This window comes from Gopherus evgoodei, chromosome 9 (genome assembly GCF_007399415.2).
Source record: "Gopherus evgoodei ecotype Sinaloan lineage chromosome 9, rGopEvg1_v1.p, whole genome shotgun sequence".
Taxonomy (NCBI): domain Eukaryota; kingdom Metazoa; phylum Chordata; order Testudines; family Testudinidae; genus Gopherus; species Gopherus evgoodei.
In genome coordinates, this window is record NC_044330.1 from 95,453,812 (window position 1) to 95,477,218 (window position 23,407).

Sequence of the window (23,407 nt, forward strand, 5' to 3'; positions counted from 1 at the left end):
CATGAATTATGATGTTCTTTTTTGAATGCTGTTATGGTCTTGGCCTTCACAACATCCTCTGGCAAAGAGTTCCACAGACTAACTGTGCATTGTGGGAAGAAATACTTCCTTTGGTTTGTTTTAAACCTGCTGCTTATTAATTTCATTTGGTGACCCCCTACTTATTGTGTTATGAGAAGGAATAAATAACACTTCCTTATTTACCTTCTCCACACCACTCATGATTTTATAGACTTCTATCATATCCGCCCTTTGCCATCTCTTTTCCAAGCTGAAAAGTCCCAGTCTTATTAATTGCTCCTCATATGGAAGCTGTTCCATACCCTTAATCATTTTTGTTGCCCTTTTTTGTACCTTCTCCAATTCCAATATATCTTCTTTGAAATGGGGCGACTAGATCTGTACACAATATTCAAGATGAGAGCGTACCATGGATTTATATAGAGGCAATATAATATTTTCTGTTTTATTATCTATCCCTTTCCTAATGACTCCTAACATTTTGTTAGCTTTTTTGACTGCCACTGCACATTGAGTGGATGTTTTCAGAGAACTATTCACAGTGACTCCAAGATCCCTTTCTTGAGTGGTAAAAGCTAATTTAGACCCCATCATTTTATATGTATAGTTGGGATTATGGTTTCCAATGTGCATTACTTTATCAATTTTAGCTGCCATTTCGTTATCCAGTCACCCAGTTTTGTGAGATCCCTTTGTAACTCTTTGCAGTCTGCTTTGGACTTAACTATCCTGAGTAGTTTTATATTATTTGCAGTTTTTGCCACCTCACTGTTTACCCCTTTTTCCAGATCATTAATGAATATGTTGAACAGTACCGGTCCCGGTACAGACCCCTGGGGGATGCCACTATTTGCCACTCTCCACTCTGAAAAATGACCGTTTATTCCTATTCGTTGTTTCCTATCTTTTAACCAGTTATTGATCCATGAGAGAACCTCCCCCTTATTCCATGATATCTTAATTTGCTTAAGAGCCTTTGATGAGGGACCTTGTCAAAGGCTTTCTGAAAATCTAAGTACACTATATTCACTGGATCTCCCTTGTCCACAGGCTAGTTGACCCTCTCAAAGAATTCTAGTGAATTGGTGAGGCATGATTTTCCTTTACAAAAACCATGTTGACTCTTTCCCAACAAACCATGTTCATCTCTGTGTCTGATAATTCTGCTCTTTACTATAGTTTCAATCAATTTGCCAGGCACTGAAGTTAGGCTTACTGGCCTGTAATTGCCAGGACCGCCTCCAGAAACTTTTTAAAAAATTAGTGTCACTTTAGCTAGCCTCCAGTGATCTGGTACAGAAGCTGATTTAAAGATAGATTACTGTGGTGGGTTGGCTGCCCTACACAGGCAGGAGAAAGCTTAAGGCAGGCTTAGAGAGGCTGCGCAGAACCCAGCGTATCAGAAAAGGGCTCATTGGGAGAGCCAATCAAGAGGAGGCTTGCTGGAGCAGCCCATATATAAAGGGCTACTCAGCAGAGCAAAGGCAGTCTCTCCCTGGAGGGCAAGGGGTAGAACTGTCTGTTGGGAAGCACTGGAGATACTATAGTGCTGGGTAGGGTGGAGGAGAAATAGGGGAACTCTTGGCTGACCATGGCCAGACTGAGGCCCTGAAGCAAGGGCAGGGAACGTGCTAGGGCTAGGGGGGGAAGTGGCCCAGGAAAAGTGGAAAGCGGGAATAGGAGGAGGGCACTGAGTGGCTGCCAGCTATAGGGTCCCTGGGCTGGGACCCAGAGTAGCAGGCAGGCCTGGTTTTCCCACCCTCCTCTGCTTGCCAGTGAGGAGAGTGGCCCAAATCCAGGCTGCAGTTTGTTCCGGAAGCCAGGGGCTAGAGACTGCAGTTGGCCACTGAGGCAAGTAGACAGACTGAGGACTGCCTGTCTCCCAAAAGTGGGGGGAGAGCGGGCTGGGGCACAGCCAGAGGAGCATGTCCCAGATGGTGGAGACAGTGGAGGAAGTGGAAGTAATGGCAAGTGAGACGCCGCTAGTAAAAGACACCCTGCTGGTCCAAGAGAGCTAATTCCCAGCACGGCCAGCAGGAGCACTGTTCCCAGCACTGTTACCTTACATACCACAGTTCGTGATTGAAAATGGATTCAAATTTGGGAAGAGAGTCTGAGGCCATGTCTACACTACAAACTCTAATTGCTGCAGTAAGGATATCGCTCATGCATGCGCACACTTGGCTCCTTGAGTGGACAGTTCGCATACTCACCAGGAGTGCTTGTGTCAATGCACAGTTGTCATAAACAGATAGCTAAGGGTTAATGTCTCTTACACCTGGAAAGAAGTACCTGAAACACCTGGCCAGAGGACCAAGCAGGAAACCAGACTTTTTCTGGACAGTTCGCATACTCACCAGGAGTGCTTGTGTCAATGCACAGTGCACTGTGGGTAGGCATCCCAGTGTGCAACTTGCTATGATCCGGTGCACTGTCTTTTGGGAAATTTTGGCAATGCATTGTGGGATGGGAACAAGGGATCACGTTCCCATCATGCAACTTTCTCCATCCCATAATGTCATCCCTATCCCATCTTTTTTGTGTGGCACTTCTCACTGTCTGCCATCTCTGACAGACGCCTGGAGCCTGTACAACTCTGCACTACTGTCATCAGTGTTGCAAACACAGGATGAACGATCTCCTGGTATTTGCAGAGCCACAGGAAGAAGCAGAGCAGTGGGGGACATGATGATTTTGTGGAGGACAGTTTGCTGTGGGACACAGCTAAAACCAATTCAGGGTTATTGGTGGCATTCACGGAGAAGTTGCAGACCATTGAGCGTTGCATCTGGGCCCAAGAAACAAGCACTGCCTGGTGGGATCGCATTGTAAGGCAAGTTCGGGATGACAAGCTGTGGCTGCAAAACTTTCAGATGTGAAAGGCCACATTCCTGGATCTGTGTGCTGAGCTCACCCCAGGCCTCCAGCACAGGGGCACCAGAACGACAGTTGCACTGACAGTTAAGAAGTGAGTGACGGTAACTCGGCGAAAGCTGGCGGCGCTGGATTGCTACCAGTCAGTGGGAAATTGTTTTGGAGTTGGTAAATCCACAATGGGGGCTGTTGCCATGCAAGTGTAGGGGGCCATTAAAGTGCAGGACACAGTGGACGGATTTGCAGCAACGGGCGAACTGCGACGAGGCAATAGGGATGTGCCTGCCATCTGTTTTGGCACCAACTCACCTTGCCACAGAGTACACCAACAGGAAGGGCTGCTTTTCTGTGGTTATGCAAGGGTTGGTGGGTCATCAGTAAGGCTACAATTTAGTGACGGAGGTCGTGGAAGTCATGGAACTCTTGAGCACCTGGGCAGCAGAGGAACCCTGCAGCTCCTGGCCGTGGCGGAGGGAACCCCCGCAGATCCCAGCCACCCCGGGCAGCAGGGAGAACCCCCGTAGCTCCCAGCAGCAATGGTACCCCAGCGGCTGCATGCGTCTCCTAGCCCCTGCCTAGCTGCCCCGCTTCAGGTGGTGTGGGGACCCTCAGATCCCCATTTTGTCAGGTATATTTTTAGTAAAAGTCACAGACAGGTCACGGCTTCCATGAATTTTTCTTTTTTGCCTCTGACCTGTCTGTGACTTTTACTAAAAATATACCTGACAAAATGGGGATCTGCGGGTCTCCACACCATTCCCGATGACTAATGCTAAGATTTTGTCATGGATATTTTTAGTCAAAGTCACAGACAGGTCAGAGGCAAAAAAGAAAAATTCACAGAAGCCGTGACCTGTCTGTGACTTTGACTAAAAATATCCATGACAAAATCTTAGCCTTAGTCATCGGGTATGCTTCACCAACATCAATGTGGACTGGTCAGGGAAGACATTCGCATTTTTAAGAGCATAGGACTGTTCAGAAAGCTGTGAGCAGGGACATTCTTGCCCGACCAGCAGATTACCATTGTGGATGTTGAAGTGCCCATAGTGATCCTGTGGAACCCCCTCCTGACACGTACATCAGCCACCTCAACAGCACCAAGGAAAGATTCACTTACTGGCTCAGCAGTTGCAGAATGACAGCTGAATGTGTGTTGGTGGATTGAAGGGACGCTGGCGTTGTTTACTCACCCGACTGGATCTCAGGGAGAAAACTATCCCAATGATTATAGCTTCATGTTGTATCTTGCCCAGCATCTGTGAGGCAAAGGGGTAAAAGTTACTGCCAGGGTGGAGGGCTGAGGTGTAGCAGCTACCTGCTGAGTTTGCACAGCCAGACACCAGGGCTATGCAGCTGAGGAGACCTTGAAAGCTTTTTGACAATCAGCTGCAGTAATGTGGTGTGGTGAACTGTGCTCTGCCTGGCCCTGCAGTTCTGGGGGCTGTTAGGAATTGTGTGGTGCATGGTGCACATTTATGAACGTAATCCTGTCTGGTAATGCATCTATTAATTTTGCAGTGCTGTTGTGTATTCACAATTATTACTCTCTGTTTGTCACTGATTCTGTGAGTTCTGGCACCCTATACAATCACAAGTTGTGGGCACTTTCATTGGCACTTGGCATTTTGCAGCATATGCTGTGAAGTAATAAAGATGAATTATTTACCAAAAAATAGATTTTATTGCATATCAAAACCTGTGCAAACTTCCAATGTTCCATTAAAAAACAAATACAATAAAAACTTGTGAAATAAATTAACAGAACTTAACAAGAGGCAAGAACACTCCTGTCCAGTTGAGTTCATATTGGCTACACGTACAGCAACCGTGGCTCTTACAGGTCAGCGTATGTGAAGCAGTGTTGTCTTTACTGGCTTGCAGTGTGCAGCAGTAAGGGTAGGGTTGCAGCCCATGATGCCATGTGGAATGTTGGGGCTGGATGGGTACAGAGATGCTCAAATGGAGTTCTCCAGTGACTGCAAAGGGAGGCAGGCCTGTGATTGTTGGACCTGTAAGTCATCAAGACTCTGCAGCATCTGTATTTGCTGCTGGAGAAGCCCCATTATGTCCTGGTGCGTCTCCCTCTGTGTCTCCTGTCTGCTCTTTCCCCGTCCATACTGTCTGCAATATTCATCCTCCAGACCTTCTGCTCACAGTCTGATGCAGCACTGGCTTGCAGGTTCTCAGTGAATGTATCCTCCCATGTCCTCTTCTTTCTTCTCCTCATCATGGTCAGGTGTTCCAGGAGTCTGGAGGGGGGACCCTTTGTTGGAATTTTTAAAAATGGAAATTAATAATGGACATATTAATATGGGAGATTGCCAGACACTAATTTAGCCATAAATTCCTTTCTTAAGTCCAAAGGCCAAATGGTTATTTTATACAATTGCTCTACACCCAACACAGTAACAAAATATTCATAAGCATGTGATCAGTCTGCTTACAAATCAGACAGACTAGGGAAAACCGTCTCATTCTGGCGTGCTCCAGCATGTTCAGGTAGAGGCTGACAAAGAACCTTCAAATTCACAACTCTTTTTGCACTGTTTAACAAGCTTATGATGTCATGGCCAATTAGTGACTTCAACTAAAAAAACACTTGGAGACAGTTCACCCTTATGTTCAGTCTTAATCTAGATAAAATTCACAAGCTCCTTTTCCCCGAGGCCTTTTCTCCTGATTGCTTCTTGCTGACCAACAGTTCTTCCATTGCTTCGGAGTTCATGTAGGCCTGAATTTTTGAGATAACATTGGCCTGTGTAGCAAGAAAGTACATACTGGCTCCTTTTAAGACAGATTCCTTCTGTCATATTTAAAACTATCTGCCGTCACCCTCTAAGCTCCCTGTAAGCTGCGTGGCTGTGCAGTAGCCTATTTAGCGCTGTGCAGGAGCTCAAGGAACCCACTCAGGGACCCGCCACAGCTGGGGGAGGGGCGCCCCTCCCTCTGATCCCTACATAGCCTGGCCCCCAACCTGCTGGAGCGTGGAGTGCCCCTCCCCTGGCCCCAACTCTGCTGTGGCATGGCCCAGGCCGGCCCCAAGCATGGCCAGAGTGGCCTAGACCCAGCTGTGGAGGGGTCATCCAGACCTGCTGGGGCGGCATGGCACAGGTGAAGTGGCATGGCCCCAGCTGCAGCCGGGGTGGTGTGGCCTGGGCTGGCTCCAGCTGCAGCCGAAGCAGCCTGGCCCTAGCCGTGGCCAGGGAGCTCTCCCCCAGCCCAGACCTTCTGGGGCCGGGGTGGGCACCTATCCTGCAGCCTCAACTGCAGAGCTGCTGTGGCGGGGAGAGACGCCTCTCCCCCTGAGCCCCGGTGCTTCTGCTGTGAGGAGAGAGAGCTGAGGGGAGTCCTCTCTCCCCACTGTAGCCCCTGAGCACCCTCCTGCATCCCAAACCCCTCATCCCCAGCCCCACCCCAGAGCCTTCACATCCTGCACCCCAATCCTCTGCCCCAGCCCTGAGCCCCACGTCCCTGGCCCCACCCCAGAGCCTACACCCCCAGCCGGAGCCCTCACACCCCTGCACCACCCCCCAAAAGAGTTGCACGTCTGTAAAAAGTTGCATGACCAATTCAGAAAAACAAAAACAAACAATAAAAAAAATGATGCGTGCAGTTGTTTCTTGTATTAGAGGGGCAGTCATGTTAGTCTGGATCTGTAAAAGCAGCAAAGAGTCCTGTGGCACCTTATAGACTAACAGATGTATTGGAGTATTAGCTTTTGTGGGTGAATACCCACTTCATCAGATGCATGGGACTGGTATAATACAAGCTGTTTTTATAGTTGTTTCTTGCTACTCTAATAAAATATGAATTATTTGTGCTAAGAAAAGTGAAATCATGACAGGGGAATAAGATAAGAGCATAAAATGAAAGCAAATCTCTTATTTGTCATACTCATTATTACTATTGTAGCACCTTATCTGACCCCCGTCACTACAGCGTCTGAGCACCTTACAATCTTTTAATGTATTTATGCTCACAACACCCATGTGAGGCAGGGGCCTATTTTACAGATGGAGAACTGAGGCACAGAGAGGCTAAGTGACATGCCCAAGGTCACATGGGAAGTCTGTGGCGGAGCAAGGAATGGAATCCAAATCTCTTATGTCCCAGGCGAGTGCCTTAAGTCCTGGACTATCCTCCTTGTAATGCATTTTAGTGAACAGGCTTCCGTATTTCCTTTTCAAAACCATCCTCCCACTGTTTAAGTGGTTACATTTCAGATACCCCGGCTCCAGAAGAACACCATCAAAATGGGAAATCACAGAAATTATTACTTGACGCTTTACTCTTTCCTTGCTATGTTATTCATAAAATGCATAAATCAACATCAAGATACCTGGGGTTAATTTTACTGTTTAGCAAAACTAGCTAAGTTCTTGCCTTTTTACATGATACATTATACCTCCTAGGGACCCTGCCTATTTTTGCCAGTGTGCCTTGTGCATGACATTGCCCTGGATAGCAGATTCCTATGATGATGTTTTGGGGATAAGAGTTTTTGTTGGTGTGTTTTTCCTCTTATACCTTAAATTCAAGTTAACGAGCGAGCAGAGAATTGGAGTGAAAGATATTTAAGGGAGTATTTGGTGGGTGTAGACAAGATTGCCATCCCCATGTGTTCAAAAATCATGAGCCAGCCCAAAGAATTACAAGCTTGGCTTAAAAACCATGATTTTAAAAAAAAAGTTATAAATTTGAGTTCTTTCTATTTGTCTTTGTGTTTTAGAGACTTCAGATTTCATAATTTCAAGCTTTTCTCCACAACTGAGAGCTGGAAACCTTTTTGTTTGGTTTAGAAAAGCTGAAATTATCATGTGATCACATGAGTCCAGAAGCTGGGAGTTTAAAAAGAAAAAGCACTACCAAATATCACAAGACTTGATCTATAGGACAGCTGGGTTTGGAAATGTGACTGTTTTTGTGGAGGCCACACACAGAAAAATGCTTACTGAGATGTCTTCATATTACATCCAAATGTACGTGTAAAAGGCCATTCAGGGAAGCTATGTACTCTTTTGATGTGAAATGCCACCCTAAATGCCATCTCTTTCTTACAGTACAAACACAGTTTTGATTGTTTTGTCCATTCCCTCAATAAATGTAGCCACCAATGTATGACATGACTAGGGTGATCAGATGTCCCGATTTTATAGGGACAGTCCTGATTTTTGGGTCTTTTTCTTATATAGACTCATAGACTCATAGGTCAGAAGGGACCAATCTGATCATCTAGTCTGACCTCCTGCACAAGGCAGGCCACAGAACCCCACCCATCCAATTTTATAACAACCCCTATCCCAGGATCGAGTTATTGAAATCTTCAAAATTGGTTTGAAGACCTCAAGCTGCAGAGAAACCACCAGCAAGCGACCCGTGCCCCACGCTGCAGGGGAAGGCGAAAAACCTCCTGGGCCCCTGCCAATCCGCCCTGGAGGAAAATTCCTTCCCGACCCCAAATATGGCGATCAGCTAAACCCTGAGCATGTGGGCAAGAGTCACCAGCCAGCACCCAAGAAGGAATTCTCTGCAGTAACTCAGTTCCCATGCCATCCAACATCTCCCTGCAGATCATTGAGCAGACCTATCTGGTGGTAATCCAAGATCAATTGCCCAAATTAACAATCCTATCATAACATCCCCTCCATATACTTATCAAGCTTTGTCTTAAAGCCAGGAAAGTCTTTTGCCCCCACTACTTCCCTCGGAAGGCTGTTCCAGAACTTCACTCCCCTAATGGTTAGAAACCTTCGTCTAATTTCAAGTCTAAACTTCCTAATATCCAGTTTATACCCATTCGTCCTCGTGCCTACATTAGTACTAAACTTAAATAATTCCTCTCCCTCCCTAACGTTAACCCCCCTGATATATTTATATAGAGCAAGCATATCCCCCCGCAGCCTTCTTTTGGCCAGGCTAAACAAGCCAAGCTCTTTGAGTCTCCTTTCATAAGGCAGTTTTTCCATTCCTCGGATCATCCTTGTAGCCCGTCTCTGAACCTGTTCCAGTTTGAATTCATCCTTCTTGAACATGGGACACCAGAACTGCACACAGTATTCCAGATGGGGTCTCACCAACGCCTTGTATAACGGTACTAACACCTCCTTATCCTTGCAGGAAATACCCCGCCTGATGCATCCCAAAATCGCATTTGCTTTTTTAACAGCCATATCACATTGGCGACTCATAGTCATCCTGCTATCAACCAGCACCCTAAGGTCCTTCTCCTCCTCCGTCGCTTCCAACTGATGCGCCCCCAACGTATATCCAAAATTCTTATTATTAATTCCTAAATGCATAACCTTGCACTTTTCACTATTGTATTTCATCCTATTTCTATTACTCCAGTTTACAAGGTGGTTCAGATCTTCCTGAATAGTATCCCTGTCCTTCTCCGTGTTAGCAATACCCCCCAGCTTCGTGTCATCCGCAAACTTTATTAGCACATTCCCGCTCTTTGTGCCAAGGTCAGTAATAAAAAGGTTAAATAAGATCGGTCCCAAAACCGATCCTTGAGGGACTCCACTAGTGACCTCCTTCCAGCCTGACAATTCACCTTTCAATACGACCCTCTGGAGTCTCCCCTTTAATCAGTTCCTTATCCAACTTACAACTTTCATATTCATTCCCATCTTTTCCAATTTGACTAACAGTTCCCCGTGCGGAACCGTGTCGAACGCCTTACTGAAATCAAGGTAAATTATATCTACCGCATTTCCTTTATCTAAGTAATCCGTCACCTTCTCAAAGAAGGAGATCAGATTGGTTTGGCACGATCTACCTTTACTAAATCCGTGTTGCAATTCGTCCCAATTACCATTGACCTCTATGTCCTTGACTACTTTCTCCCTTAAAATTTTTTCCAAGACCTTGCATACTACAGATGTCAAGCTAACAGGCCTATAATTACCCGGATCACTTTTATTCCCTTTCTTAAAAATAGGAACTACATTAGCAATCCTCCAATCATACGGCACAACCCCCGAGTTTACCGATTGCTTAAAAATTTTCGCTAACGGGCTCGCAATTTCACACGCCAGTTCCTTTAATATCCTCGGATGGAGATTGTCCGGGCCCTCCGACTTCGTCCCATCGAGCTGTTCAAGTACGGCCTCTACCTCAGTTGCGGTAATATCCACTTCCATATCCACATTCCCGTTTATCATCCCTCCATCATCGCAAGGTTCACTAGTCTTATTAAAAACTGAAGCAAAGTACTTGTTTAGATGTTGGGCCATGCCTAGGTTATCCTTAATCTCCATTCCATCCTCAGTGTATAGCGGCCCCACTTCTTCTTTCTTTGTTTTCTTCTTATTTATGTAGCTGTAGAACCTTTTACTATTGGTTTTGATTCCCTTTGCAAGGTCCAGTTCAATGCGGCTTTTAGCCTTCCTCACTTTATCCCTACATGTTCTGACCTCCCCAAGGTAGCTTTCCTTACTGATCCTGCCTTTCTTCCACTCCCTGTAAGCTGTCTGCTTTTGTCTAATCCCCTCTCTGAGTTGTTTGCTCATCCAGTTTGGCCTACGACTCCTGCCCATGGTTTTTTTCCCCTTTCTCGGGATGCAGGCTTCCGACAGTCTCCGCAGCTGCGACTTAAAGTAATTCCAGGCCTCCTCCGCATTCAAATCCACTAATTCCTCCGTCCAATCCACTTCCCTAACTAATTTCCTTAACTCTTTAAAATTAGCCCTCGAGAAGTCAAAAACCCTAATCCCAGATCTACATTTGTTTATCCTTCCATCTAGTTTGAACTGAATCAGCTCATGATCACTCGAACCAAGGTTGTCCCCTACCACCATTTCTTCTACGAGGTCCTTACTGCTCACCAACACCAAATCTAAAATGGCATCTCCTCTCGTAGGTACTTCAACTACTCGATGAAGAAATCCATCCGCTATCACATCCAGAAAAATCTGACCCCTATTATTCTTGCAAGTACTCGTCCTCCAGTCTATGTCCGGGAAGTTGAAGTCCCCCATAATCACACATTTCCCCTTTGTGTTTACTTCATTAAAGACATTAAAGAGGTCTCTATCCATATCCCAATCAGATCCCGGCGGTCTGTAGCACACGCCAAGCACTATCTCAGGGGAAGCTCTAGTTGCTTTTTTACCCCCAGATTTTCGCCCAGACAGACTCTGTCTTATCCATTCCATCGCTTCTTATTTCGCTACAGTTAATGTCATCATTGATGTACAAGGCTACTCCACCACCTTTGCCTTTCTTTCTGTCTTTCCTAAACAGCACATAGCCTTCAATACCCGTGCTCCAGTCATGAGTACTATTCCACCAGGTTTCAGTTATCCCTATAATATCCGGTTTCACTTCCTGCACTAGTAACTCCAGTTCCTCCATCTTGTTACCTAGACTCCTCGCATTAGTGTACAGACCTTTTAATTTTCGGCGTTTGGCATCAGTGACATTCTTTCCCCCATCGTGCAGAGACCTTTTACCACCAGCATCACCCGTTACTCTGGTTTCTCCACTATTCCTCCTTGGATCAAATCTTGGGACCACAAGGGTATCCCCTTTCACTTTGTTTACTTTCCTCTCCAGGTTACATTCCGGCGTGGAGATCTCCCGAACATATCCCAACAATCTCCCCCACCCCCTGTCCTGATTTTTCACATTTTCTGTCAGGTCACCCTAAACATGACAATTCAGTGAACCTTTTGGTGATGAATGAAGTCTAGTAAATACCAATAAAGTATTCTTCTGTCCACCCCTGCTATACTGGGTGGACAGACCTATAGACACTGTTACTGCTGCACCTACACAAGTTTCGTTTCATACTTTTCCGTTTGAATTATTATTGCATTTCACCTTTTGGTTTGTGGCTAATCTCTACAGCCAAGTGCACAAGAGTTTTCTTGAATATCTGCTCTAGATACCTGCCAAACCACCTTGTCCTGCTGCTTAAATGCTGTCAGGTTAAAAGTGATATCTATGGCTTTGTTGCTAGTAATGCCGTAGATTCCTATGTTGAAGTAATTTTAAAACTGTAATCTGATTTGTGTGAGTTTTGCTGTTTGAGTCCTTTTTGCTCAGTTTCGACAGTTAAAATAGACCAGTCAGTTTCATTTTCTGGTTCTTTTGCATTACACAATAATACTGAAGTATTCGGGTTACAAACAAAGCAGGGCAGGATTTAAATCCAAACATCTGTTTTCATTCACTTTGTGTCAGCTCAATTTCATGGACATTTCTATTAATATAGGTTGTATAAAACAAATTTTCCTTTTCCAGAACCTAAATGTTGGTCATAAGCTACTTGACTCTGTTCCTTGAATCATTCTAATGTGGTCATTCAGGGACACTCTTCCCTGTTTTATTTCTTGGGTAGCTGCTACCAGAATCTAAACCAGGGGTAGGCAACCTATGGCACACGTGCCAAAGGTGACACACAAGCCGATTTTCAGTGACACTCACACTGCCCAGGTTTGGGGGGTCTGCATTTTAATTTAATTTTAAATGAAGCTTCTTAAACATTTAAAAAACCTTATTTACTTTACATACAACAATAATTTAGTTATATATTATAGACTTATAGAAAGAGACCTTCTAAAAACGTTAAAATGTATTACTGGCACGCGAAACCTTACATTAGAGTGAATAAATGAAGATTTGGCACACCACTTCTGAAAGGTTTCCAACCCCTGACCTAGACCAAAATCCTCAAAACCTACAAAAGCTGATCAATTGGGTTTTTGGATTTAATAAGAGGATCAATAGCATTCAATCAGTATATTAATAAACAGACCATATAAAACAGGCACAGCACAGCAGGATCTGTTATACTGAGACATTATGCTGACTAAGTGCAGTGAAATTATTTTCTAATCGTTTGCTTTAGGATTATTGTTAATTGTCCTCAAAAGCATCTTGTGACACCCCTTTCAATGAGGCAGGAATGGAAGCAGTTAAATGTTTGCTAGTATGAATGTCAGTGCAATAAATACAAAAATTCACTTCTAATGACTAACAATCTCATTGTTTAACTTAAGATTTTGGTGATCCTTGGTACGGTCACTTAGGCCCAGATCTTGCAAACGTTTATTGCGTTGTCCCATTGATTTCCATGGCTCTACCCCACATATGTATGTAAAATTACTTCCATGCATCAGTCTTTGCTGGAGGGGGCCTGAGTGCTCCAACTTTTTTCCAAGAAGACCAGCAATACAAATCCTCATCTTGCATCCATTTGCCCATTTCTAAATGTTATCTATAGGGATACACATATATATTTTATTTTTATATGCTTGAAGTAATTTTTATTGCCATGTAAATTGTGTACTCAGCAATTTCAGGTAGGAAGAATTAGAAGCATTACTCCACTGACGTGATTCCAGCATTTATTTTCTTCAGCTGCAGTTTGGGCCTCTTGTACAAAGAGGAATGTGTTTGAAATGCATTTTTTTTGTTGCTTTTGGGTCTAATTCTACTCTATGTGTATGCTAACTATGTTGGGTATCTTCCGTATATAAACATTTGCAATATGTTGCTTTTCAGCTTGGTTTTGGGTCATTTCTTGGAATAATTGGATCAAACTTGATAGAAAACAAAAGACAAATGGTAAGTTCAGTATCTGTGTAGCTAATTTATTTAAAAAATTACCTAAACAATGGTAATAAACCTTGTTTAAGTGCTAGAATGTGTTTGCCCAGCACTAGAGTAGTGCGTTTCTCAGCCTTACATTTTTGTAGACTTGTTGAACAGTAATGAATGAACTTCCATTTCTTTGTCTCATTTGTAGTTATAGGGCCAGCTGCTGTAATTCTCTGTAGCTCCACTGAGGTCAGTAGAGTTGCCCTGCCATTACTAGCTGAGGATCTGGCCCAAAAACCCAGAATAAAGAGAGCCAGCACAATAGCATTACTGACACACCAAAAATACTCTTTAAGTCTGGAACCTGCAGTCCTTCCTTAGGCAAAACTTCTGCTTTGCTGGTGCCTTACATATGACGCTCCTGTTACAGGTGTTAACACGGTGTCTTGTCCATGGACTGGAGAGCCTGGGCCTAAGTCTTTACAGAATGAGCCAGGTGAGAGGAATCAGGTGATTCCAGTGTAAAAGAAGCAGGAAGTTGCAGCGAAGGGGGAGAAGCTTAGGAAACTGCAGCTATGCCTTTAGATACTTCAGGGAGTAGTAGAAGGCTCCTGCAGGGCCCTGAGTCACCAAGTGGAAGACATCATCTGCGAAAGCCTGTGGAGAAGGACAAACTCCAGGCAGGAGGTACTGGGAAGCAGACAGACAGACTCTTAGGGAGGAAGGGCTGTGCCCAACTGGAACTGGGATGAAGCCCGTGAGAGTTTGAGGTCTGTTTTCAAAGACTGTGTTATTTTGGACAACCGGGAGAGAGAGACTGAACTAGGGTGGGGTCTGGAGGGCCAGTGTGCACCTAGAGACTAAATAAATGGGACCCCCTTGAGGGGGTTCTTTGAATTACCTGGGGACTGAAGAAAGGGCCAGGCACTGCAGAGTGACCTCTGGCTACAAGGGGCAGATCAAGAGGCAGCCAACCCTGTTACAGGATGCCAGAATATTAGCCTTTTTTTCAACTGCATCATATTGTTGACTCGTATTCAATTTGTGATCCACTATAACTCGCCCACAATTCTTTTCAGCACTATTACTGCCTAGCCAGTTATTTCCGATTTTGTCATTTAACGCTTGTTTGTTTTTCTTTCCCAAATGGAATATGTCACACTTGTCCTTATTGAATTTCATCTTGTTGACTTCAGACCAATTCTTTACTTTATCAAGGTTATTTTGAATTCTCACCCTGTTCTCCAAAGTGATTGCAACCCCTCCCAGTTTGGTATCATCTGCAGATTTTATAAGTGTACTCTCCACTCCATTATCCAAGTCATTAATGAAAATATTGAATAGTACCAGACCCAGGACTTGACCGCTGCTGGAACCTACTTGATTAGAGTGACCAGACAGCAAGTGTGAAAAATTGGGACAGAGGGTGGGAGGTAAATAGGTGCTTATATAAGAAAAAGCCCCAAATATCGGGACTGTCCCTATAAAATAGGGACATCTGGTCACCCTACACTTGATAAACCCTCCCAGTTTGACAGTAAACCATTCTTTCAAACACTTGTGCATCCACTTTATAGTATCTTTATCTGGTACGCATTTCCCTAGTTTGCCTATGAGAATGTCAAGTGGAACTGTCAAAAGCCTTAGTAAAATCAAGCTATATGATGTCTGCAGTTATCCCCCATCCACTAGGACAGTAACTCAGTCAAAGAAGAAAATTAGGTTGGTTTGTAATGATTAGCTCTTGACGAATCCATGTTGGTTATTACTAATAATCCTGCTATCCTCTAGGTGCTTACACATTGTTTTTATAATAGTTTGTTCCAGTATCTTTCCAGTTAGGCCAACTGGTCTGTAATTTCCTGTGTCCTGTTTGTCCCCCTTTTTAAAGATAGGTATGGCTTGCCCTTCTCTGGGACCTCACCCATCCTCCATGAGTTCTCAGAGATAATCACTAATGGTTCGGAGATTGCTTCAGCTAGTTCCTTCTGCACCCTAGGATGAATTTCATCAGGCCTTGCCTACTTGAATACATCTAACTTATCTAAATATTTTTAACCTGTTCTTTCACTATTTTGACTTGTATTCCTTCCCCTCTATTATTAATATTAATTGTGCTATGTATTTGGTCACAATTTACCTTCTTAGTGAAGACTGAAGCAAAACAAGCATTAAACACCTCAGCCTCTGTGATGTCATCAGTTGTTAGCTCAGTTTCCTTGCTGATTGGAGGACCTACGCTTTCCTTGTCTTCCTTTTTATCTTCCTGTATTTATAGAATGTTGTCTTAGTCCCGTTTATGTCGAGGTGTAACTCATTTTGTGCCTTAGCCATTTAGATTTGCATGAGAAGTGATTATGCATGAGAAAACTTAGAGAAATTTGCCATGAATGTTCCACAATTGCAATTCAGAATGCTCATAGCTTGAAACACTGTTGTTTCTTCTGTTGTTAGCAGTGTGAATGCAGCTTATCTGAAGAATGTATGGGAAATGACCACTCCTTTCACTGAATAACTTCAATCTGCAGTACTGAACTTCTTGAAATTAAAAACAAAAACAAAAACATAAGCTGAGATGAAGCGTGGAAAACATGAGCCCCACAGGAGCTGTTTTGAGAAAGTTTTAAGTTTTGAGCAACTGCAGAGGTGTCGGAGTGAGTGGTCAGGGTGGAACTTGGAACAGAATTGTATTTATGTGGGAACTACCTGAGCTCACAACTGTACCAATTCACAACAGAAAACCTACACATTAATTCCCTGCCATCTTCCTCCTCCTCACCCCTTAATGTTCAGGAAAGCAGGATACCAAGGTAATGGCCAAGAGATTTCCCTGTAGCATCTCACATACCAGCATCTCAAAGCACTTTATGCGCCTCAGATGACACCTGCAAAAAGGGGGGGAAATGGGCTTTTGCCTCCCCTCTTTTTTTTCTTCTTGTTTGTCATGTAGGAAAAACCTGAAAAAATTATTTTAGCAAAAAGTTACTTCTTGCTTGTGAATTGAGGTCCTATGTGGCCTGCAACGCTGTAGTACTTGAAGAAATAGTGAAATGATATCACAAGAGCAATGAGAGGGAAAAGTTGGGCAGGAAAGGGATTTTTAGTTCGGCTTTTCAAAATTATGTTTCCCTTTTGCTTATACTCACTTAACTGCAATGCCTGACTAATTCTTTGGAGAAAGGAAGCCTTTGTTAAAGAATGAACATCTTCCCTCTCCCATCCCATCAGCTGAGGTTTGAGAGATAACAATGTACATCCTTGGAGAACCCTAGCAAGTCCTTCAGCAAAACCAAGGGAAACCAGTGCTGTCAGCTCTGATATTTTTAAGGTAAAAAACAAGAAAGACAAATTTAAACAACCTTTTTGGGCTGTCTTTAAGAATAAAAAATTAGCACATGGGAGCACTCTGGCCCAATCCAGGAAAATATTTAAGCAAAGGCTTAAATTTAAGCATGTGCATTGTCCCCTTAAACTCAGTGGAACTACTCAAGTGCTTAAAGTTAAGTGTGTGCTTGATTGGGCCAGGGTACTCAGCACGCTATACGATCAAGTCCCATGTCTTCCCTGTGCTCCTATCATACTGTATTTGAAATCATTTTTAATAAGTCACTTTTCTGAGGGGTGATGCACAATTTGGTTTTGGCCTTACTGTATTTAAGCAATCAGTGTAAAATCAGAATCAATATTTATTGTAAAGCCAAATGATGTGGCGTGATTTATATGGAGGGCTAGCAGAGGTGCCAGACAGCCCAAGAGTGATTATAACTGGAAAACCTTCTGGAAACAATGGTGTGTTTTAGAAAAAAAGTGAAATGTCCATCAGGTATTTATAGAGCAGTGTCGCTGAGTAATGTAGGTGGTGGAAGTGGGGCGGCAGATTGTAACTGAAACATGATCAACTTCTCAGGCTTCGTACATGGAAGTATTTTAATGCAGTATATTTGAGGGTGGGGGTTGATCACCTTCTTTATTCCTCATGGCTTTATTTTCAAGCACCTCTCCAACAGGGTAGCATAAAACAAGATATTTATTTTTCATCCAGTAACAAAAGGATCCAAAGCTGTAAATAACAGGGAAACAAGATGCATCAACATTCCCCTAATATCAGCTAAAATGAGAAGAGAAACTATTGCTTCAGGATCCCAGCTCTGATATTGATGTTTGTGCCTTGGTTAACATGGACCTTGTAGAACATTCACCTTAAGTTTTTTCCAGGATGCTGTCATGCTGCTGGGGCTGGCTAGCAGGTTCTCAAACTTTTTCATAGCGTTGTGTAGACCATCTCTTAACAGGAGGACTGGCTCATGCACAACTCCCCTCCCATCCACAATTGTGCCACAGCCCCGTGGCAATTACAATAATTGCTTACTCTGAAAACTAACGCGGGGAAAGCACTTAAAGTATCCTACGCTGTCTTTTTAACATGACTGAGTGGGGGAAACAGAGAGGGTTAGCTTTGTGGGAACAGCCAGCTCTTTGCAGACCACGAGAAATTGGTCCTTAGAGCAATTTGGAAGCCGCTGCTCTGTAGGAAGGAACTATAGGGGTTTGTGAATCCCACTCCTTGCTTAGAAGTCTTCCTTCAAACTAAATGCAAAGCTGAGACCAGCCTCTAGGAGGTGGTCCTCTCCAAAAGATGCTGGATGGTTTGGCCCATTTCCCCACTCAAGAGTACATGGGAAGTTATTGTCGCCACTCCTTACTGGGGCTTGTAGAGACTGGTTTAGTCAGAACTATCATGTGGATCTCTGTCTGTGCTGCAGAATTTGTGTCAGGTGGGGCTGCTGCTCCCCTTGCTGGGCTCTCTGAGTGTACCCAGGTGTTTGGTCTCATGCACTTATCTGTCTTGGGGAGGAGAATTTCCCACTCATTTAAAGTGGGATCTGGGTACAATACCCCGCTGGTGCCAACCATTTATAACCATGCAGGCCTGACTAGGCACCTGCATTTCTTCCCTTGGGAAACATGTGATTGACAGACAGCCTTCATAAAACAAGCAGGCTTATTAGGGAATGGAACAAAGCATTAGAGAAAAGGATTTCAAAACAGCAAACAGCTGCATGTATGGTTAGTCACCCAATCTTACACTTCACTACTAGCTGTGTTAGATGGGTTCTTTCCTAAATTGGGCTTTCTCTGGTCCTGTAATTCTCATTATTTTAGGAAGCCCAAGAGCCGTGGGCCCCAGCCAGGTCACTGTTTTGATTCCAGAGTGTCGGTGTGTTTCACTGTCTCCTTGACTACGGTTTCCCCCTCTAGGAACACCCTTTTCTCAAAGCCCCACCTGCCCTGGTTGTGGATGATTCCTATTATTATATTGCTCAATGGCTTTTGTTACAGGGCCCAGGATTTCAGCCTGAGGCTAAGGGGTTTTTCCAGTGGCCCAGCCAGAGCATCTAAGGCCATGTCTACACAACAAAATTATGTTGATCTAACTTACACTGGCATACAACCACCGCAGTTATTAAATCGCTTGCGTGTACGCACACTTGGCTCGTGTCAACAGTGTGCATCCTAACCACAAGGGCTTGTATCGATTGTGTTGTCAGCATGGGGCATAGTCAGATGGCTCCTGAAAGCCAGTAACAGTCGATGAAAGCAACGCAGTGTCTAAACTGACATCACATCGACCTAATTACATCAACTGTGACTGTACGCTGCACGAGGAGGTGGTGTTACTATATTGGCAGAGGGAGGCACTTGTGCCAAATTTAAGTGAAGACACTTCCACAGCGAGGCCGATGCCAGGGAGCTGATGTCCGCCTAACCCTGCATTGTAGACCAGGCCTAAGATACTGCTCCAGTGATGGTTGCTCCATTGTTTGGCAGCTAGATGCCTTCAGCCGTAATGACTAGCAATCACAGGTCTTACGTCTGTGCGATGAAACTGTCTGCTCTCTCTGACGTTCCGAGAAACCGGAGGCCACTCATCCAGTTTTAAATCACACAACCTTCTCTTCAGGTGATTTGTCCCCTGTCCAGTACTGAGACAAAACCAAACACGGTTTTGTCCAGGATTGGATGCCAGTTTGAAGAGCACGCCGCTCCATCCCCATTGGCGTGATCTTGCACGCACTATGTGAGGTCACACCGGTGGGGTGGGGGTCATGCCATTCCTGGAAGTACTGGAATGTCTAGTATTCCAGGAATGCGTGAGTGGCCATCCTGCACTCAGAAATCCTGCACATTTTGGGGGTAAAGAGGAATGTTAATTGTCGAGGGCCTCCCCATTCATCACAACCAGTAGTACAGTTTAGTATGGTTAGCCGCGCCTGCAGGAGAAGTGCAGGAATAAGGGTTGCTGCTGGCCAGGGCCAAGGTGAGCTGGAGAAGCACCCAGGGCCAGCTTTAGGCCGATTCCCCAGAATCAGGCCCTGTGCCTAAGAGGGCCCGCGCCTTAGGCGCCTTTTTAATTTTTTTTACTCACCCCGGCGGCAGTCCGCTCCGGGGTCTTCAGTGGCCCAGCTCCCCTGGCCAGAGTGCCAGTTGGAGTGCGGCAGCCCACGGCTCCGTTCTCCTGGCTGGAGCTCCGGCCGGAGCGCAGCAAGCCCTGCAGCCCCCATCCCCCGGCCGGAGCGCAGCAAGCCCTGCGGCCCCCGGCCGGAGCGCAGCAAGCCCTGCGACTCCCATTTCCCGACCAGAGTGCAGCAAACCCTGTGGCCCCTATCCCCCGGCCGGAGCGCAGCAAACCTTGTGGCCCCCGGCTCCCGACCGGAGCGCAGCAAGCCCTGCGGCCCCTGGCCACCGACTGGGGCACAGCAAGTCCTGCGGCCTCCGGCTGGAGCGCAGCAAGCCCTGCGGCTCCCATTCCCCGACCAGAGCGCAGCAAGCCATGTGGCTCCCGTCCCCCGGCCAGAGCATGGCAGCCCCACGACCGCGGCCAGAGCATAGCAAGCCCCATGGCCCCACTCCCCTGGCCTGAGCGCAGCAAGCTCCGCAGCCCCCATCCCCTGGCTGACAATCCAAAGTGCCACCGAAGACTGGGAGTGCCGCCCGGTGAATACAAGCCCCAGGAATCAGGCTCCGCACTTGCTAAAGCCGGCCATGGAAGCACCTGCCCTCGCTGATCCTAGTGCTAGCCAGTGCTGTCCAGCCCTCCATTTCATGAGTGCTCTGTTCACCGTGAAGTACATGTATGGTCCCATACATGAAAGTGGCTCACACACCTTAACAAGATGTCTTGCTGTAGTAGGTGCATAACAAATGTTGCAGAGCTAGCTGATAGCAGAGAACCCGACCCCATGTGTCTGATGTGGTATGAAGGTGTTTGTTGCAACCCACGTTTGTTGCAACTGCAACATGTTCCCTTGTGATGTGGTCATCCCCCAGCAGGGTTGTCTGCTGCTTGCAGCAGGCTCATGGTGCTGCAGCACCAGCATATTCAGGCGCTGGCTGAGTAACCACGATCATATTACGCCTGCCCTCTACCCTGCATTCTTTATGGCAGTGTTTCCCAAACTTGTTCCACTACTTGTGTAGGGAAAGCCTCTGGCTGGCCGGGCCGGTTTGTTTACCTGCCGCGTCTGCAGGTTTGGCTGATCACGGCTCCCACTGTCCGCGGGTCACTGCTCCAGGCCAATAGAAGCCGCTGGAAGTGGCGTGGGTCGAAGGGCTTACTGGCTGCCGCTTCCAGCAGTTTCCATTGGCCCAGAGCAGCGAACCGCGGCCACTGGGAGCCGCAATCGGCTGAACCAAACCGGCCCGGCCCGCCAGGGGCTTTCTCTGCACAAGCGGCAGAACAAGTTTGGGAACCACTGCTTTATGGGGCTGCCTATAACAGAGTGACTTGAAGTTTTTTTTCTTCGAAGCCCTGAAGAGTCTAGACTCAGAGCATGTCCCGGGCCGGCTCCAGGCATCAGTGTAGGAAGCAGGTTCTTGGGGCGGCCAATTCAAAGGGGCAGCACTCTGTCCAGTATTAGGGCGGCACATCCAGGTCTTGGCGGGAATTCGGCAGCGGGGCCCTCATTCCCTCTCTTCCTCTTTGAGCCACCGCCGAATTGCTGCCAAAGAGGAGAGAGGGAGGATCCGCTGCCAAACTGCCACCGAAGAAGTGGCGCGATTGATCTGCCACGGAAGTGCCACGGCTCTTTTTTTTTGCTGCTTCAGGCAGCAGAAAAGCTGGAACCGGCCCTGGGCACGTCTATGCTACAGTAGCAGCCTCAATGCTTCCTTCATTGATGAAAGGGCGTTTTCCCATCAATGTAGTTAATCCATCTCTCCGAGTGCTGGTAGCTATGCTGATGGACAGGGCCAGCTCCAGGGTTTTTGCTGCCCCAAGCAGCAAAAAAAAAAAAAGAAAGAAAAAAAAAAGCTGCGATTGCAATCTGCAGCTCTACCACCACCGCTTCAGTCTTCGGCAGCAATTCGGCAGCTGGTCCTTCGCTCCGAGAGGGATTGAGAGACCTGCTGCAGAAGACCCGAACATGCCACCCCTCACCATTGGCCGCCCCAAGCAGCTGCTTGCTGGGGTGGTGCCTGGAGCCGGCCCTACTGATGGAAGAAAATCCTTCCATCGACCTGGTCGCATCTATGCTGGGGGTTAGTTTGATCTAACTATGGCAATATAGGTGCAACATTTTTCACAAGCAATGTAGCGAGGTCAATCGCATGTTCACCTTTAGGTCAGGCCTGGTTTGTTACCTGATCAGGACATCACCCTTGGGCCCGGTCCAAAAAGGTATCTGTGACCCCAGCAAGGACCACACCATGACTTTGCGTGGGCTGGTGACTGCACCTTTGCTGTGGCAGCAGCTAGCGCTTGGAACTCTGTTCCTGTCTGTGTTTTGAGTGTGTCCGCTGTTGGCCCTTTATTCCTGTCAAACACTCCTGGTTTTACAAGGATGGTTTGTATGTTGCATAATCACTGAATTGTTTAGGGCCTGGGTGAAGCTTTAAAAATATTGTTTTCTCCATGAACTGCTTCAGAGCATTAGCTTGGTAAAAGCCTCATAGCAGAATTGTTCAGCACTGAGGAAAAGCATTTGACCCATTGCCTCTCCTACCCTGGGTTCCACATATTACAGTGTAGAGTACAGATTTGTCACAGCAGATAGAAGGGCTTTCTTCCCTGCATAGACTAGAACTGAGCACAACCTTCATTGTAGAGCTGCTAACGATGCTTCCATAATCATGTCCTGGGTAGCCTCTCCAGTATCAGAATAGAAATTAAATTGCCATGAAGATACCTTCCTGTGTCTGTATGCAGAGGAACTATAGTAAGTTACATTTGCCAGATAAAAAATGGCCTTTGGATCAGGGTACCTATTTTAACTGTGATTATGCAGTGGACATGGAACTCCTACCAGAAGAGATGAAACTCAGTAATGTTTACATGAGAGGCTAATAAAATACAACCTTTTACTAACTTAGGACCTGATCTGCAAACATCTATTACACAGGAAGTCAGAGACACACGCAGTACATGTTTGCAGAAGGAACCCTTCTGTAATCACAGTGGCTTATTCAGATTAACACTACAGTATGCTGCTAGCACGCTGCCAACAGAAATGTTTATTAGCTGTGGGACAAGAGAAAGTCTCAGGCATTATGTTCCATTTAGAAAGTTCTTTTAAAGAAGAGAGAAAATAAACAATTGACTGACCTAATTGTGCAGGTGCCATCTTCCCTCTCTCTCTACCACTGCCCTAAATCGGCTGAGAGTCTCTGCAGTATTTCTCCTGTCCTGGATAATTGCTAAAGTCAACCTGCAGCTACACATGGCTTTGTGTAGGCCAACAGCTACATCTCAGACTCCATCTGGGCAGCCAGTGCAGATTGCAGAACACACCAGTGTAGTGTTTGCACAGTGAGAGGTCTTGCTTGGCACTTCAGGGCCTGTCACTGAGGACCTGGCCATGATTCATCCTGAGAGTCACTGTGAGAGAATCCACCTTCTGGCTTTCACGGGAAAAGTGTGGAGAGCATTTCCTGGGGAGAGAGTCTCTCTGACATGCTCCCTATA

At 45.8% G+C, this 23,407-nt stretch overlaps 1 protein-coding gene across 4 annotated transcripts in view; it reads left to right on the forward strand.

Moving 5' to 3' along the window:
* Nucleotides 1-23,407, forward strand: part of TMEM255A (transmembrane protein 255A) — a 56,715-nt gene that overhangs the window by 8,035 nt on the left and 25,273 nt on the right. For all 4 annotated transcript variants that reach the window (XR_004001959.1, XM_030575035.1, XM_030575037.1 and 1 more), the window contains exon 3: nucleotides 13,411-13,473. Coding sequence is in view for 3 of the 4 variants with exons in the window: in XM_030575035.1 (XP_030430895.1) it covers nucleotides 13,411-13,473 (63 nt within the window). In the remaining variant the exon portion in view is untranslated. The remainder of the gene's footprint in view (nucleotides 1-13,410; nucleotides 13,474-23,407) is intronic.